Below are 13419 nucleotides of genomic sequence, written 5' to 3'. Positions count from 1 at the left end.
GCTAACGATTATAATAATTGTTCCACAAACACCCCATACGGGACAAGGGAGACTTTTCACATATCAATGAGTGCAACCGATTCACATTAGCTCAATGATATGGGGCCTACAGTTTATCGCCGAGTCCGAACGGTGTGTATAAGACACCACTTTTGTAGAGAAGTTTTACATGGCTGAAATACTCAGGAAATGTCGCCAACATTACTAAGGGGTATTTTGCCACCGTTGAAAAGTATGTTGATGTTGCCTGGCCGGGGAATCGAACCCACGACCTTATGTGTGCAAGGCATGTGTGCATACCATTGCACCACGGTGGCACCCGTGGCTAACGATTAGTTGAGATTTTTGCTCAGATACTCGACTCTTGGTTCATCCTGCTAATTTAGCATCATCATTAAAATTCCGTCAGGACAGTCGCTTTGGATTATTTTGCGCCTCGAATAACATCGCCCATCGTAAACTGTTGTAGTCCATACTCGGCTGGAAGAGGTCGCCCGATCGCTATGCGCTAAACATGATAGCTGCCCACAGTTTAGTACTACCGGTTCCTATATTGCAGCACTACGGATGTTCCAGCCAGACTTCAAATGTCAGCTCTCTAATTCTGGGTTCCTGAGGTTCCTCATTAGCTAATCCCGTCGTCTCTGTCTTATTTCAAGTATTTGACCAACTGGAATATTGCGAGCGGTTGCAACACACGGTGCTCTTGAACCAATTTTAAATGGAAAGTGCTTACACCTGGGAAGTTTTTGCGGATTCTGGAACTACAATGTTCATAGATAAGAAAAATCAAAAAACAAAATAAAAATCGCCGGAGCGCTTTTTAAATTAATCGCGATTCAAGTTGACAATTTTAGGATTTTTTTGGGTTTTCACGATTTTGCTTGGAAACCGCAAGTCCTGTCGAAATGGGAGTAAAGAAAATATTGTAGCTATGAAAATTCTCTACAAGATTGTGAGGGCTGTTATCTAAAGCGTTGTTTGGTTAATTCTCTGAATTTTTGCCAATTGGCTTTCACATGGATAAGCTTAGTACATTCAACAGTAAAATCTCGGCGGTCCAACGCCTGACCGCTACCCCCATACAATCCAAGTAAGGGTCACAAGAGTCGAGTTCAAGCGATATAGTTTTCTGCCGTACAGACTGGTGCAACCTCTAATTCTCCACAACATCCACTTCTCGAACAATCCAAGCACACTATCTACGAAGGCCATCGCAGTCAAACTACAGGAATATCACATTGCCAGAAACTGGAACCGCAATACTCGGTGTTGGTGATTGCGGCTGGAACAACTGTTTGGGGTACTTGGGAGGGATCTTCATAATCTCATGACGACGACGAAAATCCACTAGGTGCAATTAATCCCTATCGCCATATTCTCCCACAGTAAAGCCAGGCCTGAACAATTCCTGAAATGTGCCCATTCACGACATCCGTTGCATCTCACTGGCACATTTCTATGGTGGATAAAACGATGACAAAGGGAGCAATACCACAGTCGTTGGTTAATCTTTTTGCCGGCTCGTACCAGGTAAATCCGGAGCAGGCATTCCAGGACATACCGCTCCCAAAATAAAAACAAAGAAGATCACGAACATGTACTTGCGGTGTAGGTCAACAGTAATTTTAGTTGGTTGCCGCAGGGACAGTATTGACCTGTCCACGAAAACAATGTATCTTTGTAATTAGGACCGCAAGGGCTACCTTCAGACAAATTACAAAAATGATTTATTATTTACATTGCAGTTAGGTTTTTAATATGATTTAGGATGTGTTTAAATTCACAGCTTACAGAATTACAATTTCCTAATTTCCACCACAATTAATTTGTAAAAATATCTACATTATATTTCATAGCTAGGTCATACAGCTCCTTCATTTGGTGGGCTAATTCACGATCCACAATTTCACCACCTCTGTTCATAATATCATGGACAATTTCTTCATCAGTGGGTTCCGAGTTTAATAGTTGTTCTCCCGATAAGCCGTGAGGTTCCACCATTTCCAACAGAAATGCAGCGGCTATTAAAATGCAATGGGGTAAAAATTTTACATATTCCCGCAACAGGACTTCAAAGCTGAAAAACAAACAAAAATGGTAAAAATATAAAAAAAAATAATAAAGTAATAAAGTAATAAAAAGTAAAAAAAAAATAAATAAGCCGATAGCCCTAGTTGCTAGTGCTTTTTTATATAATTTTTATTATAAATTTTAATTGTAATAAATATTTTGAAAATAAATAAATACACTAACCTCAAATACTGTGGCAATGATTCTCCAGCAAACTTTTCATAACTTTCCTTAAGTTGTTGACAGTAGCTCTCAAATATCTGCTTGAAATATTTATAACGCACCTCCGCCAATGTTGAGAGGGCCAGGAAAAATGTCAAATCATACATTGGCGAACATACCCTCAATGTTTGTAAATCGAACATCATTATGGCAAGAGGCCTTCCAGAGCCTGCATCATATCTATAGGCCACATTATTACGCAAATAATCTCCGTGACATAATGTTACATAAGGCTCTCTAGATTTCACCAATTCCCTATTATATGCCATGGGTTTGATAAATAATTTTCTAAACTTTTCCAAAAACTCTTGGGGAACTTCTTTAAAATACTCGTTTGTTTTCTTGATAGCCCTCTCAATGCCAGTTTGTAATGTTAGAGCCCATTTGGGTTCTACTTCATCGTTGCCATAACGTGATTCCATTAAATCTTGAGTAAGTTTTTGAAATTCTTCTTTACTGCGGCGGCGCCAAGCAAAGCCAAGAGCATGAAATTGGGCCAAGTATTTGATTGCCATAAGGGTGTGATCCAATGATAAGTTATATTTATCCTTGGTAACCTGCCAACCATTAGAGCCAAAATCTTCAGTTATAACAGTGCCTGAAGTTGTTTGTAAATCTCCAAAATAAAAGCGAGCTGTGTTGAGCGTCACTCCTCCAAATCTTTCCATGGCTGGTAGAATGTTTTTGTAAGCCACAACTTCATTGTTGAACAGGGCTCGAAAACTAACAGCTTCAAAGATGTCTTCGGACATTTTTGGTGTTTTCTGAAGTGATAAATGGAATATGTATTGAGAAATGTATTAAATTGATGTCTCAGTGTCGGATAAATGATTTTCTGGACCAGCTTCATAAGCTTCATATATATAGCTATGGAGCTTAACGAAGCAGGACCACATAATGAAGGACATAAAGATTGTGGCCACCTTAAGAATGCATATATCATAACCAGGATCGCACTTTACAGAAATTAAATTTTGCTTATGGAACCATATTTTCTAATCTTCCCACGCTGTACCTCCATGTGAGCTAAGGCAAATAGTGAAAGTTTTTACACTGGGGGTCATGTTAAATTAAAAGATATTAAGTAAAAAATTAAAATCCTTAGTTTATTAGCACCAAAATATTTATTTTTCCAATATCACTCTCACCACGCTCGATACAACAACAACTTACACAGAAAAAATATCAACATTATATTCCGTTGAAAGATCATATAATTCTTTGATTTGATGGGCCAATTCTCGATCTACAATATCACCACCCTTATACATGATCATTTGCACTGTTTCCTCATCACCATGTTCAGCATTTAGTAACTCTTCACTGGACATGCCATGAGGTTCCACCAATTCCAAAAGAAATGTTGATGTTGTTAAAATACTGTGCGGCACAAAGGCAATGTATTCTTTGAGCAGGAACTCATAGCTAAAACAAAAAGCCATTATTAGATTAAAACCATGGCACACCAAAATAATATCCAACAAACCTTAAATATTCCGGCAAGGGTCTTTGGGCAAACTGTTCATATTTCTCTTTTAGTTCCTTGCAATAGGTGCCAAAAATATCCTTAAAATGCTTGAAACGGATCTCAGCCATTGCTGAGAGGGCCAGAAATATGGTTAAATCCAACATTGGCGATGATACCCTTAACGTTTGTAAATCGAACATCATTACATCAATGGGTTTGCCTTCCGCATACTTATAGGCCACATTATTACGCAAATAATCACCATGACACAAAGTAACAAACGGCTCTTTGGCCTTCACCAATTGCCGTCCATATGACATGGGTTTGATTAGTAAATTTTTAAATTTGTCCAAAAATTCTTGTGGAACATCACTTTGATATTGCTGGGCACTTTTTACCGTTCGCTCTAGACCACATTTTAATGTTAAGGCCCAGCGAGGATGTATATCATCGTTAGCATAACGTGGTTCCTCCAAGTGTTTAGTTATTTTCTCAAATTCTTTTTTATTTTTGTGTAAAAAGGCAAAACCAACAGCATGAAATTGTGCCAAATATATAATTGCCAATAGGGTGTGATCAAGCGAAAGATTGTAGGTGGCTTTTGCCACCTGCCAATTTTTGCTCGCAAAATTTTCAGTTATAACAGTGGCTGTATTCCGTTGTAAATCACCATAATAAAAGCGGGCTGTATTAAAATTGATTCCTCCAAATGCCTCCAAAGTTGGTATGATCTTTTCGTAAGCCAGAATTTCATTGTTGAACAGAGCTTTAAAGCTCACAGCATCAAATATTTCCTGGCTCATTGGTGGTGTTTTCTGAAATCATGAAATTTGCATTGTAGAGAGATATTTTTTGTATTCTTTTCAAAGTTATCCTTATTTCGTGTTAGTTATTTTCATAATAATAGTTTTGTTATAATGTTGTTAGCTATTTTTACCATACTATTTTTCTTAACACCAAAACATGTTTGTGGGGATAATATAATATTTCAAGGGATAATATGGATTATAATTCACTTTTTTGCAATAAACAACAAGTATTGATAAACTTGGAAGAATAAAAAGTGAAGGAGATATCAGTTCACTCGTTAAATACCATACATATACTGTTAGACCCCGTTTACATCAAAAAGGTTTTGGTAAGCCTCGTGATTTAAATAATGTTTTTCATTAAATATGCGCCAAATAAAATACATATTTGTAACATTATTTAACTTTTTATACCCTCCACCACAAATTTCAGCCATTTCGGTGGATTAATGTGGCCACAACCTTCAATATACCGAAATTCGGAAGGTACCGTTCTATGGGGGCTATATGATGGCGTGGACCTATACCTACAAATTTCTGGGGGAAAGTTTTATACGCCTAAAGAAGACTAAATACCAAATTTCAGCCATCTCGGTGTGATAATGAGGCTAAAACCTGCAATATATCGAAAATCGGGAGATATCGTATTATGGACCTATATAAACATTTTATGGTAGAAATGTTTCTTAGCCTCTGGAAACACAAAATACGAAGTTACAACCAATTCTTTGGTCAAATGGGTCTAATACATTCAAAATATATTAAAATGACGCGTACTTTATAAGGAGCCTTATGTGGGGGCTATACCAAAACGTGGACCTATATAACCTAACTTTGGCAGGAATGTTTTTTGGCTTCTGGAGACACAAAGTACCAAATTACAACCAATTCGGTGGTAAAATGGGAGAAATTTCTTAAAAATTCCTTAAAACGACGACGCGTCGCGCGTCATTTTGTATGGGGGCTATACGAAAGCGTGGACCTACATAGCCCGCTTTCAATACCAAAAGTCCTACGTACATATAATATATTTTCCCAAAATTTTATCAACCTACGTCAATCCGTTCGGACGCTAGAGTGATTTCCACAGACGGACAGACGGACGGACATGGCTATATCGATGTAGAATTGAATATATATACTTTGTGGGGTCTACAATGATTATTTCGAGTAGTTACAAACGTAGTGACAAACTTAATGTGAATGTGAAAAATGTGATGAGGGTGAAGCGCTTTTTAAATAAATCGCGATTCAAGTTGACATTTTTAGGGGTTGTTTAGGTTTTCACGATTTTGCTTAGAAACCGCAAGTCCTATCAAAATGAGACTCAAGAAAATGTTGTAGCTATGGAAATACTCTACATGATTGGCCTTTACGATATTTACGTAGGTATTACCATTTTTGAGATATTGAAGTTAAAATTAGGACAATGCACTGACTGCATCGCCCCCTTATAAAACAATGTCATGAAGGGAGCGCCTTAACTAACTTTTAATCAAAACCGGTAACACAGGGGAAGTTTTTGTGAATTCTGAAACAGCAATGTTCATAGATGAGAAAAATCCAAAAACAAAAAAAATCGCTGTAGGGATTTTTAAATAAATCGCGGTCAAAATTCACATTTTTAGGTGTTTTTTAGGTTTTCACGATTTTGCTTGGAAACCGCAAGTCCAATCGAAATGGAGCTAAAGAAAATGTTGTAGCTGTAAAAATTCTCTACAGGATTGACGTTTATGATTTGTTCTCAGGCTGTACCATTTTTGAGATAAAGAAGCTCAGTTTACATTTTTAGGTTTTTTGTTAGAGTTTCGCGATTTTGCTTCAATACGGCAAGTCTTATCGGCATGGGACCTGAGAAAATCTTATAGCTGTGAAAATTCTCTACAAGACTGGCTTATGTAATTTTTCCTAGGTTGTACCATTTTTTTTATATATATAAGTTTAAGTTGGAAAATTGCAGTCATGACATTGTTGTATAAGGAGACGATACAGAATTGAATTGAATTTGAATTGTCCCAATCTCAACTTCTATATTTCAAAAGTTGTAAAACCTACGAAAATATCATTAAGGTCAATCTTGCAAAGAATTTTGATAGCTACAACATTTTCTTTATTCCCATTTTGATAGGAGTTGCGGTTTTCAAGAAAAATCACAAAAACCTAAACAACCCCTAAAAATATCAACTTGAATCGCGATTTATTTAAAAAGAGCTCCGGCGATTTTTTTTGTTTTTTGATTTTTCTCATCTATGAACATTGTAGTTTCAGAATCCGCAAAAACTTCCCAGGTGTAAGCACCTTCCATTTAAATTTGATTCAAGAGCACCGTGAGGGTATAAACACTTTTAGACGACCAAAATTGTGCCTCATCGAAATAATGGTTTTAGACCCCAAGTATGTTTGGACGAAATCCGTTTCAGAAAGTTTGGAGTCGATTTAGCCATGTCCGTCCGTCTGTCTGTCTGGCTGGTGTGCACGATAACTCTCGAAAAAATCTGTTAGAGAATCGCACTAAAGATATAGATTAGGTTCGAATATCGACTATAGGAGTCAAATTCTAGGGCTACCTCTCACACACATTTTTTCACAAAAATGTGATATAAGAACATGTCTGAGATTGTTTGAAAATTGTTCATCATATACACCACGAGACACATATTACGACCGTATAATTTGAATTTTTCGACTACCTCTCACACAAAATATCAAATTTGTTTAACAAAAATGTCTAGGATTGTTTTAAATTTTGTTTTGCAGCAGCTACACCTTTAGATAAATATAACGAGCGTATAATTTTTTTTCGGGAACAAGTCCATACTTTCTGAGATAATGGGTATAGAAAATTTATGGCCACTCTGTTCACTACATGGACTGCGATAATCGATGGTAACAGAATTTCGACCACTGGCCGTGATTATCCATGTTGAAAATTGTGAAAAATTATAGAACGAAAATGTTCACAAGTAAATAGTATTTTTTTGTTGCAAAGTGATTTTTTCAAGTCACTGTAAACAACACAACCTATGGTCGTATGTCAAACTGTCCTGAGTGCGCTTAGGCTAAAAACTGTCAAACTGTCTAAAAACAAAATGTCAACTGACGCCTGCCGACACTGCGTGTTGCCTAGGCCGGAAGGTTTTCTAATGCCCCTCGTACCATATTACCGTGCTGGTCTCTACAGTAGGATGTACGAAAGTCATTAGTTTGATGTTTCACTCTTTGGTAGAGTTTCCGGATTTAATTCGTCTCTTAAAAAAAACATAAATTACTCATGAGCACGATAATAAGTTGCAAACTGAGAATCCGAATTGAGTAACCTATTTACAAGACCGTCTATATCGAACTACACCTTCTAGTTCATTCCTTACAAAAGTTCAACAATTTCGCTTAAATACATTTTAAGGATTGAGGATTGTCTTCAAAATTTCATCGAAAGTAGTGCTGTTTAATTACTTACTTAGATGGCCTGTCCCATAAGCCTAACTAAGAATAGATCTTCAAACGCACCGGTCTTTCCATCGAGTTTTGGCCTTCTCTTGGGGCGTATACCGTCGAGTGGCTCGTATTCCAATGCCTAGTCCTGTAGTCATGTTTACAACGATTTTTTTTCGGTGGCAAGTCCATGTTTCCGTGCATAAAGTCCAAATGCTTTAAAAAATCCTACGGTAACCAACTAAAATGTCTGATTAGCGGGACAAAAGTAATGACTTCCAAAATTCCGGACTATGATAATCACTGTACCTCCCAATCCTCATCTCCATAAATAGACCATCAGACTTCATAATCTCTGAACACCGTACTTCCATTAACCATGAGAAAGCGGATTGGCAAGGTTTCAGAGAGATCACTAATCAACGCTTCAGAGAACTGCCCAATCCCTCTGATGTTCGGGTAGCAGAGAGGAAACTCCAAGACAATACCTGAAATAAAACCTAATTTCCCAGCAGATGCGACGGGATTAGCTAATGAGCGTGATGAGCTTCATCGCACGAACCTTAATTAGTGTTGGGCAATCTCGTTCATTGAGCGGATCGATCTTTTTCATTCCGTTCACCAAAAAGATCCGGGCCGTTCACTTCGTTCGTTGGCTCTTTTTCATTCAATAAAACATTTTAGTCCATCATTTTCTTTTGAATATCGTTCATGGTTCCTCTTCTCTACATTGATTGTTTTGTGTGTGCAAACTTGTGATGCTTGCGCTAACGCAGCTTGTGTAAGTAGATTTTGTGTGTAAAACTAATTATGATGGTTCTGCTGCTAATTTTGTAAGCAGCAATGTCTTGGCCATCAGGGATCTTAATGAACGACATAAAGGAATGTGCTGGATACGCATCCGTTCGTTCTTTTCACGGAATCGTTCCTTGGAACCGGTTCGTTCACGAACGACACAAAGAACTGCCAATGGAAGTTAATAGATTAATCGGTGAGCACTAGCGGAAAATGTGGCTAGAACATCTGAAGTGCTGCAACATGGGAGCAGGTTGTAATAAATTGTGGACAAAGGTTAAGGCGCTATCGAACCCTGGTAGGAGAGACGATCGGACATCTGTCACATTTAACGGCGTGGCTGTGACAGATCCGAAGAGGTGCGCAGGTTATTTCTGTCGACAATTTATCGAGCACCCCGATAGCGATCGGGCGAAGAGAAGTGTTTTACGTCGTTTGCGATCTCTTCCAGCCGCGGAAGAATTGCCACAATTTACGATGGATGATGTTGCAGATGTTATCCGAGGCGCAAAGTCATCCAAAGCGCTTGGACCTGACGGAATATCAATGGTGATGCTAAAACGGCTGGATGACCCGGGAGTCGAGTATTTAAGTAATGTCCTCAACTATCACTAGCCATCCTAATAGTTCTCGATGCCTGGAAGTTGGGCAGGGTGGTCCCGCTGGTGAAACCTGGCAAATATGCCAGCAAAGGTGAGTCATACAGACCGATTTCATTTCTATCGCCAGTAGCAAAGATAATCGAGTCGTTACTTCTCCCCAGCATTAGAACGTGTTATCCAGTTGCCGATCATCAATACGGGTTCCGGAAGCAGCATAGTACCACAACAGCGCTGCACGTCATCTCCACATATATTGAACGAGGACTCAACCAGGACAAACCATGTCACAGAAAAGTGATGGTAGCATTGAATCTGACCAAAGCGTTTGATACGGTCAGCCTCGAGGATATCGAGAATACTAATATCCGGCCTTGTCTGAAACGCTTGTGTAGTCGCCAGTCATACGTGGAATTCAGAGACATGAAGTCCAATCCCCGTAGAGTGAAGCAGGGAGTTCACCAAGGAGGGGTGATATCTCCGAAACTGTTTAACCTCTACCGTTCTGCAATTCCACGCCCTCCCGACGGCACTGAGTTAATTACGTACGCGGATGATTGTACACTCATGGCGTAAGGTAATGTTTGTGACAGGCTAAACGCCTATCAGATTGATCCTGTAGATCTTTTAAACGGGAGGAATATAGGAAAATATCCACCACTAAGCAACAGACACACTGTTCACCACATGGACGACGCAAATGAAGCTCCCAGTGAATGTACAGGTCGACGGTGCAATTATTCCGACCACAAACTACCCCAAAGGCCTAGGAGTCACATTCGATAGCATGTATAAGTCTTCCGAGCATGGCACAGTTATCTGCGATAAGCTGAGAAACAGGAACAAGATCCTCAAGTCCCTAGCCGGCAGCACTTACGGTGCGAATAAAGAAACCTTGTTAACCACATACAACGCGATAGGTCGGTCTGTGGTAAGCTATGCGGCGCCAGCGTGGTGTGCTAACGTAAGTGATACGCAATGGGATTACTTACAAATCTGCCAGAATGCTGCCCTGAGAACAGCTACAGGTAGTCACCTCATGTCTGCAGTGGACCATTTACATGAGGAGACCAAGATCCTTCCTGTGCGTCGACACAACAGGATGTTGACGATGCAGTACTTGGATGCTATAGTCAAGACCACCCAAATATGCCTGAACCCCCCAGGCGAGTCAGGAAGGATTATCGTGATCTGAAAAGGGGAGGTCCAAAGATATAAAAGAGAATCTCTAGATCTACGTTCTTATCAGGCAGGTTTGAGGGATATTCACATTGATGCGGTCGCTGAGGCTCTGGCAGCCTATAGTGCGAACATCGTCCTCGATGATCACCCACCACCCGTGGCAGCGGAAGAGTAACAGCTGCCAAGGCAAACGAGAGTCGTGTTGGCACAACTAAGATCTGGTTGGTGCAGCCGCCTCAATTGATGACACGCGGAATATCTGCCCAGCATGTGGCACCGGTGCGCATACTACGCAACACCTGTTTAACTGCCCAGCCAACCCGACTAACCTGAATCCACGCTCACTTTGGACTAATCCTATTCAGGTGGCGTTCTCTCTGAACTTGGAGGTGAAAGCAGAGCCGAATTAATAAAGTGAAGATATATGTACATGTTTTTGTAGAAGCTGCTACAACAACAAAACATGGACTATGAAAATATCGCATATTAAATTTGAAAGAAAACCAATTGAAATTGGTTACTTTATAGTCAAAATGGCTAAAGTGGGGATTATATCCGAATCTTATCTGGTATGTCTTTTATGTACTTGTGCCAAATTTCATTATCTTCGGTTAACTCCTTCTATTTTTGTCCCTCAAATTTTCTACGAAATGCCTGAATTTCATGCAACATCCAATTTTATTGCCATCAATCAACTGCATATCGTCACCATAAATGCCCAAAGACGTAACTAACAAAATTATAATTTGACAGGAGAAGCAAAAAAGTTTTTGATTTTTTTGGAGATACGTCTTCGGGCATTTAAGGTGATGATATATCGCTATAAAAATGAAAAATCATGATGGCATGTTTTGTAAATACAGTTACACTCTTCAAACTGTTGTTTGAATAACAATTGTATCACAAGTTGCGATAAAACTACTTCTACTCGGTATAGAATTATTTTGTCTACACTAGAGTGGTTTTAAAAATTCGATGCCGGATTTTTTTATGCGGCACCTCCCTTAGGTGTTTAGTTTTGTTAGATTTTAAGATTACCAATGTTTGAGTACAATCGGAATATGTTAACACGTGCCACTGGGGTCTCCAAGTTTCCATTGTAATTTGTATGGAGCCAAAGGCGAATTTTCACGAAATCGCACTACAGACACCATTTACTGTCCAATGGATGAAAAAATAGTACCAGTTCATTTCTGTGGCTAAACAAGTAATCCTACAAAAAATTTTGAATATCGGGTCAGATTTTAATATTAGCTATATATAGGGCCCATGGAAACTTTGAGGACCGATTGTACTCAAAACCGACATCGATTTTTCCCCTTTGAGTTAAAACTAGTCTAGTCTACACAAAACAAATAATATTATCAACAGTGCAAATAATTGTAATATCTCGACAATGGTGGAAGTATCTGACAATATGGGTAATTTTGCACTTTCAATCCAAATTCATTAGTTTGTTTATTTCTGATTTTATAACATATCCATTATACACACACACACCACACGACCCACTCCAAATTATTCCATTAGATTTAAACATCAATTCAATGTTAATGAACTATCATCATCATTCGCAAATCACCATTATTTGAGCAACAAAATACACAAATCTGCCGCCATACATACTCGTACATACCTTAACAAACAATTTAATTTCATCAACTGCACCCAGATACTCATAAACGATATGCGCCCGATAACATTGTGTCAACATAAAAGCTTCTTGGGCGCCAATAAATTGCACAGTTATATCTCGAATTTGGAATTTATCCGCATCCATTTTGTTGTCATTTTTATTACGAAGTTTACCATCTTTAAGTAATCCCGGTATTATTTCAGTTTTTAACCATTTAATTTCCGTGTCAATAGAACTGGACGAAGAAGCTGACGTTGTTGGCGATGCCATGTTTGAGAATTTTACAAATTATTCAATGTAATTAAATGTAAATTAAAATTAAATTGGTGACTGTTTTGTGACTGACGGACTCTTTGCAAGTGAACAATGATCGTCGTTTAAGCAACGATTCTATCAGTCCGTTGATAGAAATGCAACTAAATCGGGTCTCTCCACAAAAGTAGAATTTTCTTCTCATTAACATGAGATGAGGGCAGGGCTGCCAAATTATTTTTATGGAAAATCGTCAAAATGACGATTTTTAAAATTAAAATCGTCAAATCTATTTTACAAAATCGTCAAAAATTAAAATGGTAATATTTAAATATATTTTTAATTAAAATAAACATTAAATGGCTATTCGAGTTAAAAAACATATTTTTACTTCAAATCAGCACTAAATTAATTAAACGATTTTGTAAATAAATATTTGAGTTAACATTCTTAACAAGCCGTGTTTAATCAATGTATTAAACAATTTATTTTGTTAAGTATACTCTACATTGAATCCTTATGAAAAGTATTTCGATTCATATTTCGTTTTGTGAAGATTTACTTGGCTGAAAACACGTTTAACACTTGCTGGCGAATGTGGTAATACCTATCATTATTTTCTTTTAAAATTTTGTTATTATAGGAAAAACAAATGAACCATCAAAACGTTTCAAATCATATGTATATTAAAATACGAAATAAATCCTTTCATTATTTTCAAACATTTCCTCAAAATCCAAAAGCTTTAGTTCACGAAATTCTTAATCTATATTTTGCTTTTCCTTTTTGTTGACAAAATGTGGAAGTTGAAAAATCAATAACACTATTTTCAAAATCAAATTTATTAAAATTTTAACATTTCTGCATAAAGCTCAATATAACGCAGTAAATTGCCCAGAACAGAGTCTACTATTGTTGAAATTTTGACATTTTGTTCCTTTAAAAATTTAC

The 13419-nt window shown here is 37.9% G+C and overlaps 1 protein-coding gene across 2 annotated transcripts; it reads right to left on the bottom strand.

Annotated features, from left to right (window-relative positions):
* Positions 1 to 1729: 1729 nt before the first annotated feature.
* Positions 1730 to 12649, bottom strand: LOC141387101 (uncharacterized). 2 transcript variants are annotated; one of them, XM_073956238.1, is made up of 5 exons: positions 12217 to 12649; positions 3782 to 4578; positions 3469 to 3720; positions 2257 to 3059; positions 1730 to 2080 (listed from the first exon to the last, which is right to left on the bottom strand). In XM_073956238.1, the coding sequence occupies exons 1-4, from the start codon at positions 12484 to 12486 to the stop codon at positions 2942 to 2944; spliced, it is 1437 nt and encodes a 478-aa protein (XP_073812339.1). In that variant the 5' UTR covers positions 12487 to 12649; the 3' UTR covers positions 1730 to 2080; positions 2257 to 2941. The 2 variants fall into 2 exon arrangements, with proteins under 2 accessions (XP_073812339.1, XP_073812340.1); XM_073956239.1 differs by lacking the exons at positions 3469 to 3720; positions 3782 to 4578 and having other exon boundaries at positions 12217 to 12633.
* Between the last annotated feature and the right edge of the window lie 770 nt (positions 12650 to 13419).

Source organism: Musca autumnalis, unplaced genomic scaffold (assembly GCF_047663935.1).
Source record: "Musca autumnalis isolate F117 unplaced genomic scaffold, ASM4766393v1 scaffold_5, whole genome shotgun sequence".
Taxonomy (NCBI): Eukaryota; Metazoa; Arthropoda; class Insecta; order Diptera; family Muscidae; genus Musca; species Musca autumnalis.
Note: the sequence above shows the minus strand (reverse complement) of the source record. Positions and strands in the feature narration are given on the sequence as shown.

What these genes read in the sequence shown, in the direction of transcription:
- LOC141387101 (XM_073956238.1), bottom strand. Translation starts at nt 12,486, where the DNA reads ATGGCATCGCCAACAACGTCAGCTTCTTCGTCCAGTTCTATTGACACG. An exon ending in AAATTAAATTGTTTGTTAAG is followed by an intron (nt 4,579 to 12,216) that starts GTATGTACGAGT and finishes TCATGATTTCAG; the next exon opens with AAAACACCACCAATGAGCCA. An exon ending in AATGTTGATATTTTTTCTGT is followed by an intron (nt 3,060 to 3,468) that starts GTAAGTTGTTGT and finishes TTATCACTTCAG; the next exon opens with AAAACACCAAAAATGTCCGA.